The 26,143-nt window shown below is 37.7% G+C and overlaps 1 protein-coding gene across 1 annotated transcript in view; it reads left to right on the top strand.

The window, feature by feature from the left end:
* Window positions 1-26,143, top strand: part of ARHGEF3 (Rho guanine nucleotide exchange factor 3) — a 95,528-nt gene that overhangs the window by 28,314 nt on the left and 41,071 nt on the right. The window contains 2 exon segments of the mRNA XM_057373403.1: window positions 4,563-4,629; window positions 20,135-20,197. Of these exon segments, the coding sequence (XP_057229386.1) occupies window positions 4,563-4,629; window positions 20,135-20,197 (130 nt within the window).

Below are 26,143 nucleotides of genomic sequence, written 5' to 3'. Positions count from 1 at the left end.
TATGAACTTAAATATTTTTTTGAGCCRAACTCAGTTGTGTTAGATTCGCTTTACACTTCTGGAAAATAGATGGAATTTTCCACAATCTYCTTTTAGTGCCAAAATGCACAGGCCTAGTATAAAAGAGAAATGGTATTTGAGATTACAAGTGGATGAGTCAATGTTTTTTATTAAGTTGGTCAAAGCATCAGCTTTTCYCCTGCTTTTAAAATGTGTAATGAAGGTACATTATTATTATTATTATCTGTTATTTAAAATATCCAAGAAAATCAATATTCAAAACTATTGTTCAAAGCTAAAATGTTCTTGCACATCTCAGGCTTCACCGCATMAACCACTTTGACATTTTCTGTGTGTGGAAATTAGTATCACAACTGTTCCATTATGTTAAAATAAATGTGCTTTTGTGACCTATATCTTCGTGTACATTTTGGATAGGTTGAGCAGATGACATCACAAAGAACAGATCTGAGCAGTAAGTACTTATTATTTAACAGTTTCTTTGTGAAATATTCACAGCTGTAGTAACAACCTTTATTTCCGCAGATTGAAAAGAATTTTTACTTAGCACAGTTTGTCTCCCAGTGGTTTGAGCTTTCATTCTATTATCTGAGTGTTCATGTCAATTTGCAAAATGAGCTTTTATCTTTGAACGGATGTAGCAGCTGAATATTTTAAACAAAATGTGCATGGTTTGGATATTCATATCTAAAAAATACTCTTGCAGTTAATGATTCTGTATGCAGATAGACTGGAGGATCAGATGAAGATGTAAAAGTTGAGTCAGCTTAATGTAAACTGCGRTAAGTTGCTCAGTGAACTCATCATCATTATCCTTCAAGGCAGATAACGCACTTTTATTAGTAAATATCATAGAAACTTTAAAACATTCAGTGTTTTAGTTTTTAGATCCCTTTATCCACTTTTACCTACCAGTTATATAACTAACCTACAGCACAGCAAGTGTTGCACAGAAAAGCTCCACTTTATTCTGGGAGGCATGTTAATTTGGTGTCTAAAAATATTATTATATATCCATGGTATGTGTGTGAGGGAACCTAAACAGAAAACCCTGCACACGTAAGGCCAAAACTCTTTTACTCCCCAGACTACAGAACAGTGGTAGAAGACCTTGGCCAAAGAAAGTGCCAGAGCACAGAGAGTATTACCAGTGTCAGAAGTTCCTGCACTAATAAAAGTTTTGTTCAGTGAAATTGTAAATTATTCTTATTGAACCACAGGATCACTTGGAACTGACAGGTAAACAAGTCAGTCATTCCCTTTTTGTTTCAAGGGATCTAAGATATATTTGAGTTACTAAGGCATGAAGATGCCATTTCCTGGCTTCTGTTGCTGGGGCTTAAAGATGAAATGRAGGATGTACAGTAAAAACGTCTGCTAATGAGAATGAGGAAGAATTTGGTGCTCAGAGGGATGGGCTCAGTGCTGAGTTTCTCCAAGGCACTTTTCTCATAGCCTTGGTTTCAGGCTTTTATTCCCAGGGTAAACTTTCCATAGTGATCCCCAAGCCAAGCTCAGATGGAGGGTTTGGTGAGCCCTCCCTCCCACAGTCTGAAGAGTTCCTTTAAATCGCTGTCCTTTAGTCCTTCCTTTTTAACACTGCAATGCTGAGAAGAAAATGTTTTGGTGTCTTTTAGCTTAATGAAAAGGGTTTCATGTTAAGGAAGGTCAAGTGTAAGAAACCTCAAGTGCTATAAATTGCAGCTTTGAGACTCTTGTTACAAGTGATTTTAGGGAGGAACTCCTCCTCTCTTTGCCCCCGTGCTTCCTTTTCTCACCGTGATCAGGTTTGTGATAACCTATTTGGTGCATTTCAAGGGTGTCCATCACAGTTCATTCAGTTATAGGAACCATCCCTGCCTCGTCCTTGACATTTGAAAGAGCCTGATTATAGCATCTGAGTAATTTATTTTAGATTCATGTGCCTCTAAAAGTCAGGTCTGCTCATCACTTTTAATGCCTATTAATAGCTCCTCTTTTTTTCTTTTAGCTTATGTTTTATTTTGTTCTATCTGCTCCCTACCAGTGATGACTTTTATTATTGGTTTTGTAAATTATTTTTTTTCCAAACCAAGTGCATCTAATACACTATTGGACCAGTATCCCTCCTACCAAAGTGTGATCTCTACTGGGAAAGTAGACTCGGAACATTCCCTGTGTTCCAGACTTCAAATAGCCCAACAGAGTAGAAAATGGAGAAGTAATAATCAGGCCAGGTGCATGAAAGTGACAGTTTTTGAAGAAATTAGTTAAGGTAGCACGTAGGGTGCTAAATGGGTCTAATGTTTCAGTCTGGTTTTAGAAGAGTGCTGTGCACATTGGGTGGAAAAAAAAAAAATTGTCAAGATTTTTATTGTGTCCTGATTGGTTCAGATCAGGTCAGCAAGTCTTGGAGGAACGTACAGTGATTTCCATATGTTTCTCTGCCTTTTTAATTAACCCTTTTTGGTAAAACTATGTTGTTTCATTAGGCTGTTACATTTAAGGCCCTTTTATTAGCACCTCAGTAGTATTAGAGTTAGCAGACCACTGTGAATGATGGGGGGATTCAATCTCATCAAAACCAAGTAAGGCTCTTGATCAATAAGACGAAACCTATTGTGAAAACTGACAAAATGTAAATTTGGTGTGTTTGCTCTTTATAAAGACTGGCTTTTGTGTTGTCTGGGTTGCTGTCAGTGAATGGAAAAGTTGCAATGATAACAGTTGCTTAGTCATCCTTCTTCTGCTGGATGGACCTTAGTTGAGTGTAGATGGATGATATGACAAATTTATTGCTCAGATTTTTCAGTTCTCATTACGGAATGATTGGGGGAGAGAATTTTTAATTAAGTCTTCACTTTGCTTGAAATATTGTCTAAATTGTCATTAAAACTTGCTTTATTGAAGTCAAAATGTCTTTTGTCTCTCCTACCTTCTTCTTAATTAGTATAAAACTGGTGCAATTCTTAACAAAATGGGAAAATAAAGTCATGAACAGCATTAAAATACATGACAAAAATGATGAAATGTAAGTCTAAACAAATAGATTTTTTTTAAATGGCTGAGGGATGCAACTTAATAGAAAGCTTGCAGTACTTTCTCAAAAATCTGACTGGCTCCAGTGTGAGATCATCTGTGAATAAAAAGGTGCAAAACACCATTGGGACCATTGATATTCTGTGCAACTTGCTCTTGTTAATCACATTTTTCTCTTTTTTTATAATGCACTTGCCGTCCAGTGAGTCTTTTAGGTTAGAAATTCATAATATTTTAACTTGGAAATCTTTAGTCAGAGGATTTATTAGTGGTGCAGTCTTTAACACTAAAGTCTGTTGTGTGTGCTGCCTTGTGCTCTTTAATTACTTTACCAACACATTTCAATATTCTTTCTGGTTGGCAGGCTGGTACAGTGAAAAACTGAGCMGATTTACATCTCAATGTTTGATGTTACAAAAATTACCTAATTGTCATGATTATAATTTTTTGCATTATGCTGGCATCTGGAGATGTTTACTGTGACCACAGCTCTAGGATGTGTTTTAATGAATATGAAAGCAGAAATGTCTGTGCACCAAAACTTTTACACCAAAAAAGAGAAGACAGAAAAAAAGACAGTGGGAACTATTGCTATCCTGAATCTAAGAGAAGAAATTGGGTATGATGTGTTGGGACTATAAGCAACAGAAAGAACTCATGTATTAGTTCAGTGCTTTAACTTCAATATCTGTCATGTTATTGTTGCCTGGTGAGGTTTGACAGGCAGCCCTTTAAGTTGGTATTTTTTAACCTGGTTTTTGTGTTCCTGTTGTTATTCGTGGTCACTTCTGTAATGTCTCTAATTGCATGGTTGGAGTCACAGCGTGCTCAGCACTTGGGTCCCTCTGCCAAGCCATGTGTTGGTCTGGTCAGCTGCAGCAGGTCACTGCAGCTTTGATCTGACCTCATGTGGAAAATCTCAGCAATGTTTGCCTACCTTTGTGAACTAATTGAAGAKCTCACTGGTGAAAAGCACTCATTAGGAATGAAGTGGCCCATGTTATGGTTACTTTTTAGAAATAATGGTGCAGTGTAAATTATAGGGTAAGAGAACGAATTTTTKGAACAGAAGTCAGCTTCTAGTTTTTAGCGTCACACGACATGCTGGCTAACTTGCTTTTTACAGCTTTGTGTAGCTTCACTGTCAGGATTAAAGGCTCTGCAGTGTCCCCCTTCTGTCCAGCTGCATCACCTTTGCATCATGTGGCATAATTGCAGCTTCACAGACTGTTTGGGTCAGGGTTGTCTCTGCCAAAAACCAGTGAGAGGAATAAGTTGCTGTCAGACATCAAGTCAGAGCATCTCTGAAGGCTTGAAAGGCTGCCATGTCCCTTAGTGCTCCATCTGAATTAAAACATGTAACTACACTGAAGACAGAAACCTGTCAGAGGTACAGCCAAGGCAGTCTAAGGTGTCTTAGAAAAACATGCTTAAGTACTTTCTCCCTCTATTGTCATTCTGTTATTGAGGTAAAAAATACTGCAGCTGAAAGTGTAAACACTTTTCTTTGTCTCATCTTGCAGGCCGAAACAGCAGCAACAGAATAATTTTTCCTTGTTTCCTTCAACCAAGGGCTGGAATTTCAGAGGGGTAAGTTTCATATTGTTTTATTCACACTATAACATTCCCTCCTGCTTCACTCTGTCCCAGTGTAACTTTGTAGTTAAGCCAAGTTAAGTAACTTGTAGTTGAGAGAACTGATACTCTTTTAATAGAGATATTTGTGAAGTTATTGAAAGTTTTTAGGTGTGAATTTTGCAGCAATACAGTTAAATCGTAACAAAAATTACATGGGTCTCTTACAAGCCAGAAGGGAATAGGTTTTACTCCTGTTTGCTTGGCTGAATTGAGGAAGTTTGTGTGTTCCCACAGAAACTGATTGAAAAGATACATGAAAAAGCAATGCAAGTGGCACTGAGAATCTTAATATTTACTGATGGTGTCAGGAGCTTTTATTCTTACCCTCTTCAAGTTTCAGAGGTAGTTTAATCTGTTCAGAGAGTCATGTTATCCCTTCTGTCTCCTGTAACCTGTGAAGAGTATGGTAGGTGTGAGCTGTAGCTGAAGCAACAATAATGATCCCAAGTTCAGAGCAGTAACTCACTGAAGTAAAGGTTTAGAGCTGGTGACAGGGGCAGCTTGAGGTCTGTGATCCTGCATGATGCAGGTGGAGTGAGCTGTACAAAGAACAGAAAACTGGGGAGTGAAATACTCCAGAATCAAGAAGTGAAATCAAGAATCTGAAAGGAGATAGAAATAGTAATATTAGAAAAAAAAGGCAACAAGTTAGTGGATGTTCAAACTGCTTCCTTTWTGTGTGGAAATGAAGACCTGGCAGGTGGCTGCCACCTATTTTTAAGGAAACTTATGAGATACTAACACAGMTGTCTACAGCTGTAATATTTCCTATAGTGCATAGTAGACAGTTGCAGTTAATTGTTTGATATAAATGCCTTCATCAAGGGAGAACCTGTATGAATTGTTCATTGATCTGTTTGGGTGCTGAGCCCTGGGAAGGAGAGCACTGTCTCTTGATGTTTGTAGTGTATGAACATTAACTTTGTTTTGATGGATGGAAAAACTGTGTTATAAAAAGCCCAAGGAGCAGACTTGAAGTCACACAGGTTTTTGTAGAGATGGTGAAAGATAACAGGTTGGCTTTGATGTATTTTCTCAAACAGGACTGAAACCTTACTGGCTACAAGAACTAGGTTACTGTTGACAGTGGAGCAGAGCCACATTTGAGTCTAACAAACACAACTCTGGAGCTGACTTATTCATGGCTATGTGGGTTTTTTTTTTTTTACTTCTGTTTCTATTATTACAGACTATAATGAAATAGGATCATTTCAACAGTCACAAAAGATAATAAAGAATCAAGTGATTAAGCACAGAATTACAACACTGTGTTCATCTTCCTGTCCTCACTTTGCAGTTGGTTCACTCAGTTTAAATGTCTGTGTATCATGCTGATAAAAGGACATGTTAAAGCAGCCTTGAGCACACCAACGTAAACCTCAGGGTAAGATAAGGAAGGCCCAGATGCTGCGTATTTACCAGAGAAACTCCTCTGCACTTCTCTTTTCCTTACTTAAATTTATCAGAAGAAGCTGATTTCCATCTTGAGCAGCTCTTTCAAGCCCCTTGGTTAGACATCACATATAACTCTTTCAGTGGGGATTTTCATGTCAAGATGATATCATGTTTGGATCATCATACTAAGAGTATTCMGTTTTAAAAATAAGGAAGTTCTGAATTCAAGAAGAATAAGAATTTCTCTTGAGAGTTGGAGATTTCAGCTGCTTTACCTGTCTGCCTTCCTTCTCCCTGTTTTTGCCAGCAAGATCAACTTTTAGGCTTAGATATGCAAATGGAAGTCTTGAAATGACTGTTTCTCTTAAAAAAAAAATCCAGTACATTTGCAGACATAGTGATACACAGTGGTCCCAGTGTTGCTATGATGACATTTGGGGTGACTATGAAGAAACTGCCAGACAATCAAAAGAAAAGCAGTTACCTGAATAGTGAAGAATATTGGGCTGTAGGCAGAGCTGAGGAGATGCTGGTTTTGTCTGTGCTTGTCTCTGATATCTCTCCACTGTTCCACTGAGAGAACATCATTTCCTGCATGTTTTAAGCAAACATCTGAGCCATTATGATGGTGTCTTTATTTTCCCCCACCACACACAATAAATTTGGCTGAAGAACTTCAGTGCTAAAAATAAATAGTGAAATCTAAACCAACATTTTTTTACTTGAAATAGTTTGCGATGTATTTAGTGTGCAGTGAAGATTGAAGATAATTTATTGCAATGAGGCTTCTTCCTATTTCCTCCTTTCTTGTTTCCTTTCTAGTTTTGCAAAAGCATCTATCTAGCTGAGCTGCAGATGTGGTCACCTGTGAGGAAGGAAGGCTGATCTAATTTATGAGAAGCCTGACTTTAAAAACTGTTAGATATGCTGAAAGTCAATTTTAGATGTGTAAGTGGTTTCTTTTCTAGTTTTACTGCACACGTGTTTTTGGGGGAAAAGGTGTTTGTCGTACCAAATGGGAAGAATTCCACACTTTTCAGACAGTATTTGGAAGACAGTATATTTTTTTTCAGACTGACACACTTCAGTTATTCCTTTCAGTGTGCATAAATCTCAGCAAGATAAAAATTGCTAGGAGAGAAAAGAAGTTAATTCCTGGCTTTAACTTAATGATTACTTTAACTTTACTTCACACTATTGATAGCAATGTAATAGTAACAGCATTGATAGTAATGTGAGGAGCATTACAAATATTCCTCTGTGATAAACAATTTCTAGTTCAGACCACAGGAGCTTATAAACAGTAGCAAATAGCCTGGATGCCGATTTTTGTTTGTGACAGAGTTGGGTTTGATGTCTCCTTGCTTAATCTGTGGGCAGAGTTTCAAATGGTTTAGCTTGTTATTGGTTTTGTTTTTGAACAAACCATTGGGACTGTTGTTGATTAGTCACAAGGCTAATTTCTCTTGGAACAGCAGAGTTTATATTGGCAAACAAATAGWGATGCTATCAGAAATTCATTGTGTGGCATTTGCGTAACTGGATAGCAGTCAATTCCATCTGCAGTTCCAAAATACATCAGAATTGTTGTATTCTTAATGTATACACTGAATTCAAAAACCAGTTTAGGGATACTAGTTAGACAATTTTGAAGAATTAAAAAATGCATTATTCCCAAGTTGTGTGCTCAGTCAGCATGGTTTAATTACTGTAACTTCTACCCATGGTGTGTGATGTGAGGTTAGTCATGTCACGCCAAAATGTTTTATTTCAAATTSCAGCAAAACATGGTTTGTTGATATGTTGGCTCTTAGGCCTGCGATAAATGGCCATATCTCTTTTTAGGATCAATGAGTATTGTAAATTACAAGGTCCTTTGCATACAGGGCTGGCAAAAATCATGAACATGCTGGAGAGACGTGTGTGAGTGGTTCAGAAATCAGTTACAAAGGAGAATGATTCTGGCTGGCCTTTGGATATCAACATTGCAAAATTCCAATAGTTTGGGACTCAGGTAGACAAACCTGTGCATGTTTTATGAGCTGTTATTGCTCATGTCACCAAGAGAGTGCTGTTCTGCTTAGGAGTTTGCACTGGTTTTATTAATTCAATTTAGTAGCTGTTTTATGAAACTTTCACTGATTTTACATTTGAAGTAATCTATGAATTAAATACATAGCCATTAAACCTGTCCACCTGGTTTACAGAGATGCTTTCAAGTTAATTCCATGTTACAGAAAATATACTTCAGATTCTGTGTTTCTTAGGGCAAGAATATTGAGGCCCTTATAGAGCACTTGGCTGAGGTATTCCTGAAAATATCTTCATAGACTTCTGCATCTGCAAGACTTTCCCCCCATGACTTTTGTTGTAATGGGTAGGAATTCTGCATACTAAAGCTCAGTTATTCAATTAATACTTTGAATTTTCCTGATAATGAAAATAGTATGATATCTCGCACTTGGATAGGTTTTGTATAATTTCGTGTTACGTTTTCACAGAATGGACTTTTTTTTGAAAAACACTTCATATGGTCATTCTGTTAATGTTGGGGTCTTTTATTTTATAGATCTTTGTAAGTGCTTTGTAAGAAGTTTATTTTTGTTTCGGGTGTGGTTTATTATTTATAGTAGAAATATTCTGTATATGCTGTAAACCCTCCATGCCAGCTATTCTGCACATGCAAACAATACTGAGCTAGAAGCCACATGTGATAAAGCAGATAGGTCCAATTGTGATTCTCTTAGGCTCAGTTGGATGTTCTATTATAGAGCAGATTTCCTGTCTTTAATCATAGACTGGGTGTTACCTTGTACTCCTGCTGTCATTTACTGTTCTCTTCTTTGTTCAGCAGCAGATGAACTTGACCCCTGTTCAATTTAACTCAAACCAAACTCTGCCCATTTCTTTGTATTTGTTTTCCCCACTCCACCAGTGGCTGCTCTTTGAGAACACGTGATGTGAAATTACTGTTTCCTATGACTTTGTTCAGTRACCTGTAATGGTTAACAGTGATGCTGTTGTCCAGGTGAATTTGATGCCACTTGGTTTCAGAAACCAACATTTTAGAAACAATTTTGAATTGTRCATTGGTCTTTTATTGATGCTACACTGTTTCAGCAATTTTATTTTCAGAGGTCTAGTGAATATGAATGGCTGCACACTTGGACTTGAACTGCTGTTGAGTTTGGTTTTACTGGTTATGATGCTTACAGAAGAACTTGCTGTTATCACAACCTGTTACAAAGATGCATCATTACCATGACTTTTTCCATTTTACCAAATTGTTGTGGTGGTCTGTTATCTCATTTCCTATTGCTTATACTGTAAAAACTCAGTGATCATTCTAAGTTGATTGTAAAAGTTTCCAATTTGGCAGTGCTTAGGTATTATCTAAAACTGAGAATTAAATTTTAAATGAAAAGTGAATAAATGGACTACGCATTTGAAAAAGRTTTCAAAAGCATTTCCAGAGACAGTTTAGAAAGCAGGTTTTGCCATCCTATTWATTTGTGCTGATTGATACAGGTAGGGGGCCAGACTGCTTTAAATGTTGTTTATTAGATTGATGAGAGAAAGCCTGACAATATAAAGAAGCATAGCAAGTTGAAGTCTTTACATGTTAATGATCTCCAGGAAGTGAAACATGGAAATCCAAATGTTACCGGGAAATCTGATGGAAAAATGAGAAAATTGCCTGCCTACCTAGCTTCATCTTTGGTGCAATTAAAGAGCTATGGATATCATAATACTTTAAGAAACTGCGCTACTGTATTTGATCCTGGGTGAAGTGTTACCAGATTCTGATAGCAGAGTATTAGGGTTTCCTGTATGGGGTAAAAGATTGTTTAAGAAATAACTTAGTTAATAGAGAGAAAGTAAAGAATACTTGAAAAATATTGCAGGCTTGTATATAGAATTTATATGTATTTTCTTGGAAAAATACATTATTTTCTATAGTTTATTTTCTATAGCTTTTCAGAGCTTTCCAGCAGAACATAAACTAAGGTTTTGCTGGAAAGGTCTGAAGAGAARGTTGCTAGGTTGAGTTTTAGCTCGCTTTTGGGCAGGGATGTCAGGCCARTAGCATTGACCAAGAGAGATGTATTTGAGTAATTTTTTAAGTCTTGGCCTAAAATATCTGCTTTCTGAAAGGTCTTTCAGTCAGTGTTTTCTGTCTGCAGAGATGTCACAGCTCCTCTTCTCAAAGGAGCTGGTTGCTTACTGGTATCAGTTTCACCCTTTATCTTCTTCCTCCAAGCTCAGCAGAAACTTTTTATTCTGAAGGAAGATTGCACCAGCTCACTGAGGACTTGTTTTCTTTAAAGATGAAGGCTGAATTGCTGTTATCTTTCTACCCAAATTTAAATTTATCTTGACATTCTTGCCTCCTGGAAGAATGCAGAATTCTGCAGTTGGCAAAACCAGCTCAGTGTTGGTAGATCTGATCAAGTCATAAAAGTTTGAACAGTATAAGGATAGATCAAGAGTGAGGTGTAATTCTTCAGTTATACTGAACTACTAGGGATTRAAGTCTGCACTTGTCCTTATATCCAAAATTGGGGTCTTCTGTCATGTTTATCTTTGCTCCTTTATTCTGGGCTGATTCTGAAACACTCTGTACTCAGCTTTCACCATTATATCTCTGTTAAGGAAAGAACTCTTGCTAAGCACACCCCCTAACTTTTCAAATACTAAAAGAAAGAATCTGTAAAATAAATATTTAAAGGTTCTGCCCAATATCTACCAGCTGCTTTGTTTGCTGAGACATCTACRTTTGGAGATAGTTGTCTACCCTTGAGCTGAAAGCCTCTTGCTGCTGTTTAAGAATTGCACAGGTGGGAGGTGGACTGTGTTTCAGTTACTGAGGCTCAACGTCCCAAACACCTACCTGTTATTTTAGAAACCTSTTAATGGTATCTTTACCTTCACCATACTGGTGCTGTTCACTTATTGGCTGTTGGTAAAACATTTTTGTTTGCTTAAAATATTATTTGAAGCAGCGTGTAAGAGGAAAAACACAAGAGGGGTAGACATGACAATACAGATCTCTCAGCTTCTGACACTTGGAGTGCACTGCATGACAGGAAGTGAGAGCAAACTGAGGCTGCATGGGGAGGAGTTCCTGCCCTGAACTGGAGGACAGACTTAGGGACTCCTTTGTAGCAAAGACTTTTCACTGTTACGCTGAAAATAAAGGAAACTCCTAAAATCTGAGCACGACACAAAATAACTCATGGTGTGGTGCTGCTTATTTGTGCATCATCAGGTAAGCRTGAAACAGGATCGTGTAACTTTTTATTGTTTGTGTGGAAATTGGARKKRSWMWSWKWSYMMYTCCAAGCATGCCAGGATTTGAGATTGTGTATTGATTARACCAAAATGTTGCTTGTCAGGAAAGTTCCTACTGTAAGGAAAGAAATTTGCTAAAGTTTAAGGTAAATGTACTCTGCTATTTCTAAGGGGATGGGGGACAGTTTATTTTTCTCTCTGTATTGGTAGTTTGTTGCTGCAGGATGATGGGTTTACTTCTTTGCTTTTGCTTTTTTGTCATACTCATGTAAACATCTCTGCCTCAATCTCCTAGCATGAAAATACAAATTTTGGCTGATGCTGGGGTTTAAAGGGAAATATTTGTAGCATTATGCATTCGTCTCTCCATTGTCAAAGTGAAAGCTGTAACACATTATTTATGCAGCAGAATKATTCTGCTCTGCAGAGTGTGGATGTGGTATCACCTGGAAAACTGGGTGTTGTTATGGACACTGCACTTTGGAAAGATGTGGATAGAAAAGTACAAGATTAATTGCAACTGTAGGAAATACAGCATTTGGTGGAGGTTTAAAAGATTTAGTGCATCTTGTGTATAGAAAAACAAGACTTGATATAAGATGTGGGTATGGTTTGTCTGAGTGTGTGTGAACAATTGCAAAGTGGACACTTGCTCTCTGTGCTTGCCAAGTGTAGCACAGGAATAAGCAGGCATTTCATCCAAGGGAGATTCAAGTTAGGTATTGTGGGGGTAAGTGCTTCTTGATTGTCATGTTCMTTAAGAGTAGAACAAAGTATAGAATTGAAATCTGTCACTTCARACTTTGCAGCATAAAAACTTTCTGGCCTGTCCACATGTTGCAGTGGTTAGTATTTAGTATTTGGCTGTTCCTTAATGATTTATGTAGAGTTTTGATGTTAGGTTGTTAATGTGTGAATGAGAGTAGCACATCAGGGACACCAGTGAACAGATGTGATTTCACATTTTTCAGCTCCAGCCCCTGTTTACAGCATCCTTTCTTGGAAAACTGGAGAGCATCCTCTCATTTAGGAAGCGGAGTTATTTCAAAATATTTGTGTATATGTTGACTACAACTGTACTTTGAAGTTCTTAGAAATATGTGATCAAGGTGGGGGCCTGTGGTTTCCAAATCAGGGATATGGAAACGTTATGGCTCTGCAACACCTGACAGGAGGGTGTAGCCAGGTGGGGGTTGGTCTCTTCTCCCAGGTAACAAGTGACAGGACAAGAGGAAACAGCCTTGCCTTGCACCTGGGAAAGTTTAGATTGGAGATTAAGAAAATTTCTTCACCAAAAGCACTGTCAAGCACTGGRACGGGYTGCCGAGGTCAGTGGTGGAATCACCATYCCTGGAGGTGYTTAAAAACCATGTTAGTTGTRGCACTGAGGGACATAGTCCCTTGGCAGTGCTGGGTTAATGGTTGGACTTGGGGATCTTAGAGGGWTTTTCCAGCCTAAGCGATTCTCTGACTCTCTGTTCAAGAGCCTGTGCGTCCTGCAAGTGCACAAAATCTTTAAGGATAGAGTTAGAACATTAAAACACCCCAACTTTGATTATTCTTGTTCTTACAGCCAGACCTATGCTTAACTCGCTCAGCACAAACATAGAAGGCCAAGACCTGCAACTTCATCACCTCAGCTTGCCAAAGGCTAAGGAATCCAGGGATTGTTTGCATGCTGATTATATTACCTGGGGACATATAGAATTGAATCTGACAGATCCCAGCTGAAAAATGTTTGAGGGAAAAGCAGAAGATGAATCTAAATAGTGCGTGGACTATTGCATCTTATTTTTTATTTATGTACTAGGTAGATTTAAAATCGCTAGATATTGATTGTGTTAATTAAAAGCATAATTTGTGTAGTAGTGTTCAAATTCTGGCTGAGAAAGGATTCTTGTGCAGCAAATATCTCCTATGGAAGAGAAATAAATGTAACTTATTTAGCTAAATTTGGTTTGGACTCTATAATAAAATTTGAAAACATTTCAATGTACTTGACTCTTCTAGATTCCAGTTACTGGTCCTTTCCTCCATCTTCCAAAAAGGGGAAGGAAGAAGGTTAAATAAAGACAGAGTAAATACCAGTCCTCAAACAAAGCTGTGCTAATCCTTGTCCTTACAGCATCCCGTACATGCACACCCATTTCCTGTTGTTAATGTTAACCACATTGAATATAACTTTCATTTCATTGTTCACTTCAGTGTTCCTTTTACATTACATTGACCGGAAAATCTCCAGTCCATGCAGSCAGCAGTGCAGAAGCTGATCTGCTGGCTGTGGCGAGGGGAGGCTGGCAGGGAKCTGTCATCTTGGCCAGCAGAGGTGTGATAACTCCTGGAAGTGYTTAAAAGGTTTCAGCGTGAAAGTCTTCAGTGGCAGAGATGACCTCACCTCCATTGCAGTTTTTGCTGTGCTGTAACAGAGCAGAGTGTTTTTTGATGTYTGTTTTCTTTGGAATATCAGGAATAAGCTAGTTCTGTTCCTAACACCAGTATGCAGGGCTCCTGCCAGCTGAATGTGCAGGGTGGGAAGCTGGACTGTCYACGCTGGGTCCCAGGCTCAGTGCAGATTGTGCAGTGGGGTCATCTCTGGCCATTTCTCCCTTAAAAGGAACAGTGTTTAGGGTTATGTATCACTCCTGAGAAAATGAAACCTGGAATGTCTCTGGTATTCCAAACAGTAGAGGGCAGTGGAAATGTACAGGGAAACCAGTTTTATCATAACGCTAAAGAATGTTTGGTTACAAGTTCTTTTTTGCCAATATAACATAAAAAACTATGATACTGAAATGCAGGGTAGCAGATTCTGTTCTTTCAAAATCTTTGTGTTAGAATTCACTATTCTGAGATTATGGTCTTCAAAAGCATAGATGATGCATCATTCAGCTAAAATAAGCATCATGCTCTAGGGAAACTTGCTTTAAGATGTTTTTGTTTCCCCATCCTTCGAACTCTTGTCAGTGGTACAGCCACGGAGATGAACAGGGAAACTCGCTGGTGCTGGCATGAAGATGAGAAGAGGGCTGACCTTTAAATGTGCTGGAACATCCACTCTTTGTGAAAGGGCTTAAACTCTAGGGRATGAATCATCACTTTTTTGAGATTTGTAATTGGTTATCTTGGAACCAAGCTCCATATCCTACAGGAAATGCAGATATTTCTTGCTGGGGATTGCACACAGAGCTGTTTGTGTGATTAATATGACACATTCTCCTGCTTTACAGACTTTCTACAACAGTGCATTGTATCAGCCAGACTCGAGCTCTTTGATTTTGTTTGGCTTTTTTTTTTTTCTTTTTTTTTTGTCATCTCTGCCTTTATTGCATTTTAGACACTTGAATGCCAGTGCAATGCAGGAGTATGATATGATGGAAAGTGTGTAATACTGTGTAAGACTTACTCCGTTTTTCAGTGTCACGATCATTCTGGCCTGGAGCTGGGTAATGCAACACCACTGCTGCCTTTTCTAGTTCACTTCTGAATTCTGCTTGGTGAGGTTAGAGCCCACCATCTGTGGCAGGAAATGTTAAATTACTGATTATTCAAATAATCTTAACAGAAAGTTATTAATCTCTTGCCTAGTAATTAAGGTGGATCCAAGGCATATTTCATTAGCTGAGTAATAACATCAGGTAAGAAAAATGCTGAAGCTTTTAGTCAGAATTTCTTCCTCTTGTATTCATATGTATTGTAAACTGAAATGTTTTACCTTTTCAGTTTGCTGGCTGTGTCATCCTTTAAGCTTTTATAAACATTTAAAATTAGACACGAGAATTTAAATCTTCCAGTCTATTTTGTAGCTTTTTGTTTCATCCTACCTCCCTTTTTGCATTCCTCTTCACACCTGTTTTTTTTACTAATTGTGCCTCATCACTCAACTYTGTCCTGTGATCTCCATACTCTGTGGTGTAACTAACTGGGAGCTTGATAACTTTGAGATCATTTGAATGTGATTTGAAATGGAAACAGTGAAAACTTGAAACAGATCTGATAATGCAGGAGCAACAGCAGGTGGAATTTTTGGAGTCAGTAAAGGAATAAATAAGGGCTTGGAAAGTGGTGCTTTTCAGGCTTTTTAAAGAGGGATCAGCATGTTGGTTGGATGGGTGTGGACACGCTGAAAAAGTACAAAGAATTGTAGTGTCTGAATCTTCTGAAATTAGCAGTTTCTATACATTTTAGGGATTTAARAATTAGAAAGGTGCTTAGAACTGCATATATATGTTTGAGTATACATGTATGGATGTTGCTGATAAAAAGTATTTACACAACAAGAGAATTTATAAGGTAACTGTTTGCTTTTTTTTTTTTTTTAAAAAAGTTGTATAAAGACAGTGTGACTAGAAATCCATATGGAAATCTGGATTATTGTTGTGATTTGATGTCTGTCTGTAAAGAAATGATGTTATGCTCCTGCCTTATTCTGAGCTGCTTCTACACTGGCTGTGATTCCTAAGGCATAAGGCCGTCATCAGACTTTTGGTGGGAAGGTTCCTTGTAGATGTAGAGGTGTTCTCAGCTGGTTCAGGAGGTACTGATTGCTTTTTAAAATTAAAAAAAAAAAAAAAAAAAAAAAAAAAAAAAAAAGCTAAATTAAAATAATGTAATAATGCTGCTTTTCATGCTGACATAATCCACCCTTTGGAGTGTGGCTTAAACCTGGCCTGTGATGTTTGACTTTTTATTAACTCTATGATCAGTTTTCTCCCCTTCTTGGAAATTGTGACTAGGGAGTTCTAAGGGTATGATGTGCCTATGCAAATACATTGTCTTGAACTGTTACTTATTTTGATACCAGTCTGTGTGCAGACACATTTCTAAGCATTTAGAATAGACAGATGATTTTTTAAAAGTCAGCAATTCTTCTGAAAAGCATTTCTTTCCCAYCACAGGATGGGTTTTGTCAAGCTATTTTTGTGCATCTTGGCATTTCATCTCCCAGGTGGTAAAGTATAAATCTGTGGTATTGATAATTAAAACCCKGTGATGGAGACTATGTTAATCCAGATTTCCTCATAACAATGTCTTATTGCTCTAATTCCTTTAATTAAATCATTACTTTAATATATAATTGGATATCTTACCTTCTCATCTCCTGTGAGATAATTATGGAAAGCAACTCTTTCCTGCTGTGTTAAGATCAGGAAGTGTCCTGTCTCTGTGAATGTGGTCACAGCCTTTAAGGCAGCAGTATCACAAACATTAGGATTCAAAACTGTGAGGTACATGTTCAGATGCATGTTATGCACCTGTGTGGTCAGTCAGAAAACACAGATACATTTCTGATCAGAACATGTGCTTGCTACTATTTTCATGCAGGTGGGTACCCATTTCCTAAGGTCTCTAAATACTGTGCAAAAAAAAAAGAGGAGTTATTGAGGTGTTCCAAGTTTTTCTGTTTTTCCAGCAAGGCAAACAGCATCATAACATCTTTTCTGTGTAGTTTGGTTCATGTACTGCTATGGGACACTGCGGTGCTTCCTCACCCAACTCTGCCCCAGCTCAGCCAGAGGCTGCTGCTCCAGACTGAGCCCGTGGGCTCCTTTGTCGAGAGGTTTGAATTGTTTCATGTGCCTTGTGATTTAAAACATAAACCRGAGAGCAACAATTAAAGAGTGATTTTTTGGGACGTGGCAGATTCAGGGGTGAGCTGTGATTGTGCTATGGCAGCTGACAGGACATGTAACTCCTTTGGGGAAAGGATCTTCACAAAGAGCAGGGATTAATTTAATGAGCACCTTATGCTCCCTGCACAACATCCACTGCAGTCTTTGTTTCTAATCCACTTATTATGGGCAAWGAAATTTATCTGTGATCTAGTAGCTCAGTTATTGGATTTTTTTTTTTTTTGCCATGGAGTTCTGCCTTCCCTTTATATAATGGTAATAACCCTTGAAACTCTAAGAAAAATTAAAGCATTAATCTTGCCTGCAGTAGTTAATATTTAACAATTTCTATATAAAATGACTGGTGTTGCATAACCACTGAGACTGACAGAGAACATAAGGAGTATAATATTTGCAAGCTTCCGCATAACATGTTATTCATTAAATTATTATTTTTTTGAGTAAGTAGGAGATCTAAAATGAATTGAGGAATGATCCTTTGCTTAGCACAATGAAGTAGGAGGTAGAGCAAGAGATCTATTTTCTGGAAATTGCCCCAGATTTACTCAATGTATAATTGCTCTTCCTGCACTTTACCTGTCTTTTCATTGCTTTTGGTCTGTACATCAGAGTTGATACTGATTTGTTCTTGGGAGTGTATTGATGCTTGGTCGTATAAACAAAGAGGTTGCCACTACATAAGATAGGAACATTTTAATTCCTAYTAACTGCCTTTTGTGCAGTTCTTTATCTGAATAGTCTTGCTGTGGATGATGCTTGCCCTCGTGGCCACTGCTTTGGCCACGATACCTCTGTGCTTTGGACCCAGTTACCTGCTTTGAATGTAGCAGTTAGAAACCCACACAATGTTGTTGTGTAACTTTCCCTCTGTAGTAAAAAGATATCCTGCCTCATTGAAGTTCCCTTTAATCCTGTAGCCTTTCCTACTACACTTGTATTTCATATTATGTGATTTATGGTCTCAGTCCACTTTCACTAGAGTTGGCCTGTRTTGGAAATGCCACCTTCTGTGTTAATCTGTAACCATGTGACTGCAGTAAGAATCTTTTAATTGGTTGTTTAACAAAGGAGCCACCCATTTGTTGCGTGTGGTCATTTCTCACGCTCCATCAGCACTGAAATAGAGTCTGAGATGTCAGACTTAAAGCAGCACCAGCCCAAGCTGTGGTTGCAGTTGCATCCTGTCCATCCATACACTGGAGGTATCAGTTAATATAGGCTCAGGTACACCATTTAGATCCATGCACCATTTAAATTTTTCCTTCTCTTGTAGAAAGCTGTATTCCAAATCTAAACATCTTTCAGTYTTATTTAACTGCATACAAGAGCTGGTATTTTTCAGTTTAATAATTTCATTTTGTGAACTAAAGATTCAGTGTAGACTTGAGTAGAATCAATTTATGAGTTTTTGAGCACAACTAARGGATGCATGCATTTGTGTTTCCAGAAGTCTAGTTAGGTTTGAAGAATAGTCTGCAACACATTCACTAGACTCGTAGGAGATATTACCCCCTGGGCAAAGTACTGACCTCATCCCTGTTTTGTGTTTTTCACAATGAATTCACAATTGGCTAACCCTAGAGCAGTAATTTAGATTAGTTTGTCCTGTGGAGGAAAAAWCCCAACCTTAAACAAGACTGATGCAGGATGAGCAAACATAGCCAGTATTATTTCAGATATTTCTGTTCATTGCTCAGTGTGGTCYGGTCCAGAAATCTCTGTGTTCTAGTCTGATTGCTAAAAATCCATATTGTGACAGTAAAGGGGATTTCATTGTGCTTAGTCTGAGGGTGAAGAATTACTTTGCATAAAATACTTCTCACTATGTAATGTGACAGAACTCACGATTCAGTTTCTGGATAATAATGATGTTAAAACAGAACTGTTGCTGAGTGTTAACAATAATTCGAAACTATTGTTAAAGTATTGGAAGTTGTTTTCTAAAAGAAAGCAAAATTGTATTTAAATGAGTCAAAGRTCTGCTGGAAACTAGTGAGTAAATACAAAAGGTGTCAGCACCTAGAGTTTAGTTTTAAATCAGTATGAAATCAGAACATCTGGATTTTGTGATAAATATTTCTTATCTTTTTTCATCAAAGAAATAGTTCTCAGAAACCATATGCTTGACCTAGTAGATCCAAAGTTACTTCACTGGCTTGGTGAAATAAAGAGCTGCAAGCATGGGTACTGGGGAGCGGGGGGCTACAGTTTTTCTGTATTTTGTTTTAATACTTAATAAATACCTGCATAGCATGCAGCTTCTGCCTTTTAGCTGAGCTTTGGGGATCTTGTGAGCTATGAACTCTGTATGGCATCTGTCTGATGTTTTTTTGCTCTCTAAATTGCTCATCTTTGACTTCTGTAGACTAGAAACTAAATTCCAGCTATAATTATGTGTGACTGCTTATCTTTGGTTGGCAGTGGAAGACAGCACAGCTGGATAAATAAGAATCATGTATTTTGTTACTTCTCTTGTTTCCTGAATCTTYCTGGCCTAGTAGAAAATTCAGAGCTCTGTTAAATGACATTTCATACTTACTTGAAGTGCATGAAGATTAATCTTGTGGTGAACCTGTGAAATGACACGAGGGAGGGCTTGCATTTGCAAACCCAAAACCTGAATATAGAGCAGAATGCAATCACTGACATGGAAAGTGAAACCCTAATATACATTAATGTAATTCCTGCAGTACATTTCACCTTTTATCCTCATATTGACTGTCTGGGGATAGGACTTGATTGCTGAAGATAGGCTTTGAAAAATCTTAAGTATAGGCTTTCAACACAAAATATGAGTTTCACTTCCTGACAGTCTTATTAGTTAGAAAAGTTCATATCAAGTGCCAAATGGAATAATTATTTATGCTTTCGGTTAGACCTAAGTTTCTAAATTGAAGCGAATCTATCTGAGCAGAAAAACGAACAGCATTTAATTCACTAATGTGCTAATTGGTAGCTTTTCAACTTGTGAAAAGAGAGTTTATGCTCACATCCATGGTGGTTATAATGGAAAATTAACTAWATATACACACATTTATGTATGACATCATTATGTATACTTGTTTCAGGATCAAGMTAATGGTATTTGGTACCATTTTTGTTCATCAAAACTGAGCTTTTCTTCTCATTTTGCTTTGTAGAAAAAACGGAAACAGAGTACTCAAGATGAAGATACAATCAGTATCTGCAGCCTGGACACAAGTGTGAGTAATTTCATTTTCTTTTTTGCTGTCTCACCCCAACTAAAATTTGCTGTTAGTGGCATTCTGAAATAAACCTGTTCCATCTTCTCAGCTATATTGTTTTCATACATAGCATGAATTAATTGTTCTGATTGTTATGAAAGAAAAAGGTTTGTTTTATTACTGCTCTCATTTTCTGTAATAAAACTTAAAAGAAAAATAAGGTCATAATAATAGTTTATTGTAAAGCAGTGAATCTCTTCTTAGTAAATAATTATGGTGCTAAAAGAGTTCTGTGAATTCAGGATTTAAATGCAGGCCTTTTATACTGTTGCATGGGYGTATGAGAAATTCCATTTCAGTTGTCAGTGGTGGTTAATGCAAGCTGTAAGAACCAAACTCTTTCTGTTGATTATGGTGGATGTTGAATTAAAGTATTAATGAGGGTAATTATGCAGTAAATGGCAATGTGTATTGTTTTTCCTGCAAACTTGTGATATAAAGGTAAATTKGCAGTTATCATTTCAAATCCATGGAACTAAAATAATTGTAGGAAAAATTACCATTCCTTCTGTTCAGTGTTTTCATCAATATTTGCAGTGTTTTATTTATGGYCACCTGTTGAACCAGTTTTCCTTTTCTGTAGACCTCTCATGTAGTACAGACAGAAGTAGTAATTGAAAAAATAAACAGTGCTTGTTTTAATAGTTTTATTTATTAGCAGGTGTCAAACCTAGTGCTGTGGTTTCTTTAATAACCAGATGTTAATTCTGGTTTGAAGTATACCTGTTCTTTGAAGAATTAATTACATTTAAGGGCTCACCTGCCTGAATGCGTGCAGACAAATGCAAAATCTTGTGGGCACTTCAAGTGAGCTGGGTGGAATCCAGCACTGTTCTGGAAATCATAAACCCACAGTAGCCTGACCTTGTCTGTGAGCTAATACTTTATTGTTAGTTAATCCCATCAGACCTTGCATTGGGCTCAACTTCAAAGGAATTCTTATTCCTTTAAAGGAGTTTTAAAGGAATTGTTGTTCTTCAGGGAAAATTGAAAATTGTTGTCTATTTGTTATTATTTTGGACAAACGGATAGTTTTTAGGTGCTTAACTCTGATCTGGGATGGGAAATGTTGGGTTTTACTATTTTTATGTTTCTGCAAAGAGTTTGCATTTAAGACAATTAGGTAAAATTCTCTTCTGTAGAATCTGYTATAATGCTGTAGAAATACTTGGATGACTATAGCTTCTGTTTTGGGTAATAACTGAAGAYTGAAATACTGCTTGAAAGGGGCAGTTTCTGCTAATAGAGGAACTCCTGGAGGAGTGTGATCAATGTGATTTTACCTCTGAATTTGCCCCACGGAAATACAGACAGCACCAAGCAAAGTGAGATTTGTGGTTTACTGATGAGCAATAGATACAGCAATAAAAGTAGTAATGTCCTTCATCTGCAGTTATTAAATACTACTTAACATTTATAAAATGTTCTGTCCTTGATACTGCTTTTCTGTGTAACCATTATTATTGGCAAGACAAACATGAATTGGAGAGACAATAAAGCAATTTACTAAATATTTCTGAGCTGATCTATAAGACAATGACTAACAAAACTATTGAATTTGGTTTTGCATTAAAAAATTTGTAAATCCCTTCTTTAGAGGGATCTTGTCAATAAAATCTGTGAGGGGCTGTTAAGAAAACTATTCCCACTGTTATCAATGCAGAACTTTACTGCTTAAATTTAAATTCATGCTGGCATCTGTATTAGAAAATAGGGATGAGGAATGAATAGGTGAAGAAGTTTGAACCTTTCCTTGCAGTGCTTCAGAATCACTCAGGTCAACAGGTTGGGGAATATCCCATGAGGATATAAAAGGTATGCGTTGTATCTTGAAGAATGATCAGTTTATTTAAATGTACAATTGATATAAATACTAGTTGATTTATCATTTTATGCTTGAGGTTACTTCAAGTCTGTCACTCCTTTTCTTCTGTTACCAGGAAGTCCTGATTAATTTATGCTGTGCAGACATATTATCTCTTATGTCTTTGCAACTTATTTTGCTCTGAACTCTTCTACATTCCAGTGGTAGTTTCTTGTTCAACATGTGGTACATTCTGTGCCCTCACCACTGACAGGAGTTGCTGTTAGGGCCAGTTTATCCCTGGCTATGACAGGAGAATTAAGCTGTTGTGGTGATTAACTTGGGGATGGAAGGTGCCTTTGGTTCAGAAAATGGGCCTGGTATGTGACTTCAGAACAACACCCTCAGGTGTTTTAGCTTCAGGAGGTGGTTCAAGTGTGCCCATTAAAACTTAGTGCTGTTGACATTAAAACAAGTTGGGCAGGAAGAGCTCACACTTTCTCTTGACTCTGTTCCTGCTAATTAGATAATCATCCCCAGGTAAAGGAGGGCTATCACCTTTGTGAGCCTCCTGGATATGGCAAATAAACTTTTGGTTTTTCCTTTCACAACATGTTTTGCTGATGCATAATGATAGAGACATTCCTGAGTATACATCTAGACTGAATACTAATTTTCTCGTGTCATTAGAAAATACTGGAGAGTCTTCTAATTGCACTGTGAAATGTTGTAGCACAAAAGAGATGGTTGAAATCCAGGAGTCTGTGGCTAAATACTTACCTGTAGAGGCATTTTGTTTWCTGTGTGTACTTAAATGCTATTTATATCGGGGAGAGATGTGTCTTTTTGTGACTGGGGTTTTTATTTTAGAGAGCCATAGCTGACATTATAGGTAGTTCAAGATTTTTATTACAAGCCAGAGAGYTGGCTGTCTTTTGTTCTCATGTTTGTGATGGCAAATTTCAAAAAGAAGGCAAATGTCAAAAATAATCAGTTCATACCTCACAGAAACCAGCTGTGGTGCTGTTATGCAAGGTCATTTTACCTTTCTGTGTTGTTTTCCACTCTTCACATTCAAAGTAACTTACTYACCAAAATGGAGAGGGTGCTGAAGAGAGAAGTGAGGAGGAGTATCAAGAGCAATAAAAAGTTTGGAGTGTTTAAAAATCAGTCAAATATACTGGAACTTACATAARCTGAAATCAAATATACTGTGAACAAAACATTGGGTGATTATTTCTATGAGAAATGGTCTGTGTAAGGTTATTCCTTCTCTTGGGATTAAGGGCACAAAGTGAAGCTGTTTGCAGGTTTCCTACCAAAGCACAAGGGATGCCATTTCACCTATCACACAGTGGCACAGTTCAGGCACAGGGTGTTGTGGATACCAGAGGGTTTGCGGGAGTTCCAAAAACAAATTGGGTAAAGTCATGGAAGAAGAATCTGTCAAGAGCTGTTAGAGCGAAACCATCTGTCTGAGGAAGCCCTTGAACCTGCATATTTCAGAGTCTCAGAGAGAGCAAGCTGTGTGTCTGTCACTAGGTGTTTACTCCATTTCACACACTTCCCTGCACAGCTTTTTTTTTTTACCATTGCTGGAGAAATGGTGCTGGCCTGAGATCCATCCTTGGCCTGTCATGGCCATGCTGAGGCTTTGATTAGGCCAATGCAATACCTTCATTTCCTCCATACAATGACAGGTTTGAAATTATTTAATGAGGGCTCTACACTTGATTGGAGTCTTTGGATTATGGCATGATGTAAATAATTAAATGTTCAGGTTCCTTTGTCTGGCAACTGTTTTATGCCCATGAAAAGATGTGCCAAATTGTTTATATGTATAYCTTCAAAGAATGTATTTTCCAAGGCTAAGAATATGAAGATTTGAATGCATGYATTCCCTATTATGAATTTAGATTTTAACTGGGATAATGATATATCATTACATTTTTACAGATAATAGGTCTCTCAGGCTGTGTAATAACATTGGATATTTTTTATTAAATATTGTATGTGTTTAACAAGTAAGCATACTAGGCTCTCCTGTGCAGCACCCTGTCTGGTTTGCAGGGTTGGGTGCATGACTCCTGGTTTGGTGGGTTCTCCTTTAGCTATTGATGGAAAAAGCACACAGTGCATTCACTGTGCACTGGCTTCACAGGCATCACCCCAGGGAATTCACCTCCTCTTGGGCTTGGCAATGGAAAGATCTGGCCATCTTTACTGTCTAACGTTTCCAATTTGTGTAAATGTATCTGTTGGCCACCTTTGTCCAGGACAGGGTGGGGGATGGCAAAGAAAGAGGGTATTAACTATTTAATAACTGGATTGCTTCATACCTTGGAAAGCAACATCCCTATGGATTTCATGCCAATTACATCATCATGTGTCTACAATCCTTTTACAAAAATAGATTTGTAATTTTTTCTATGACTGACCATTTCCAGACATACCTGTCTTTTCCAAGGGAATCAGTCATACTGACAAAATTTCCTTTCACAGGAAACACTGCTTGGGGCTTTGCTGACTCAGGACAAGGACTGGTAACCTAAGCATGTTAAATGATCTTTGTATTTGCTTAGTGATCTGGACTGGTGTTGATGCTTCAGGAGTTGATAAACTGGCTTATTAAACCGACTGGTTGGACTTGGCTGATTTTATTGCTAGCTTAAAGAAATGGATTTGCAAATCCCCTCAATGTCAAATAGTTGGTGATGACTTTTGACAGATGTGGCCAGCAGACTGTGAGGGCTGAGGGCATGAACATACAAGGCCACTGCAGTCGGAAGTTTGTATTTAAAGAGAAATGTGCAGATTATTTGACATGGTTTTGTTCATGTTGGCCTCCACTGGGAAGCTTAACTCAGTCAATGGACTTCAGTCTATCCAGTTAACTCAGCCACTGGTGTTTCATGCTTTTACTCTTATAATGGTGGTAACTTCTTGATGTGCATATGCATATTGATTTACAGATATTATGTAATTAACATTCTGATTTTATAGGTATCCCTTTAAAGGCTGGGGAATTGGAACAGAGGAATTGAGACAGCTTGAAAGATTATAGAGGGCAAAGTACTTTTTTGTGTTTAAAACACCCCACAAGTTCTGCTCTGTATTTGTCCTGCTGCAGTCTCTTCGTAGTTAAATTCTGAGCAGCTTCTGGATTATTTCTGTCTGTGCTTTTGCTCCTCATTGCTGCTGTGACTTTTGTTCTCTCATATAYGCTGGTTTTGAAATGTGGTTCTTCATTCAGTGCAGCCTTCTTGAGAGCCTGGTGCAGCACTGGGGGGTTGTGCTCCTTTCTCAGGGACAGGCAGCTGGTTTGTTAGCTGTATTCCATGACTGTTAAATACAGTTAATACATCACACTGAGCAAAGTGGTGAAGAGCTGTGCTTTCTGGAGATTACTGCACACAGCACTCAGYAAGGCACTTAAGAGCAGTGCATTTTTAATGGCTGTTGTAAAAGGGGTGACTGCAAGGTAATTGAAATCTTGTAATAGTGATGGTACCGTGTGCCTCATATGARCTCTGTAAAATCATCAGTAAATCAGGAGGTATCCAGAAGAAAAAGCTGGTAAAACCTAATACAAAATTTGGACTTTCCAGAATAAGGTTATACTTGAGCAAAATTCCATCCAGAGAAAGAATCAGGGCAATCGTGTGCAGTCCTTCTCTGCATTTGGTTATATGCAGATTTGTTGTAAACGCATAGAAGTTGCTGCTGTTGTTGTTGAGGAGAAGGAACATACGACAAATACGTAATGAACTAGACATGTGAAATAGTTTTACAAAGAAAGTAAAATTTCAGAAGAGCTCTTTATTTTTGCTATATAGAACAGTTATCATTACTGAACATTAAGCTCTTCCAAATAGCCACTTATTGAGCGAATTGGAAATGTCTTACAGCTCATCTGTCTACTTGCAAGTGAATAAAATATGTCCCACTATATAAAATACCAACAAAAAGGGAGCCAGACTTCATCTACATTTACATACACTAGATCAGAGTTCATTAATTTTGATTACTTTTAGTGCAAAGTGATCATTTATTATGTATTTAATAGTCAATATAGCTGAAACATCATTTGACCTAATTAA

Source organism: Malurus melanocephalus, unplaced genomic scaffold (assembly GCF_030028575.1).
Source record: "Malurus melanocephalus ecotype Western Australia unplaced genomic scaffold, MMel_1.1 scaffold_196, whole genome shotgun sequence".
Taxonomy (NCBI): Eukaryota; Metazoa; Chordata; class Aves; order Passeriformes; family Maluridae; genus Malurus; species Malurus melanocephalus.
The sequence above is the reverse complement of the archived record's forward strand: the minus strand, read 5'-3'. Positions and strand labels throughout refer to the sequence as shown.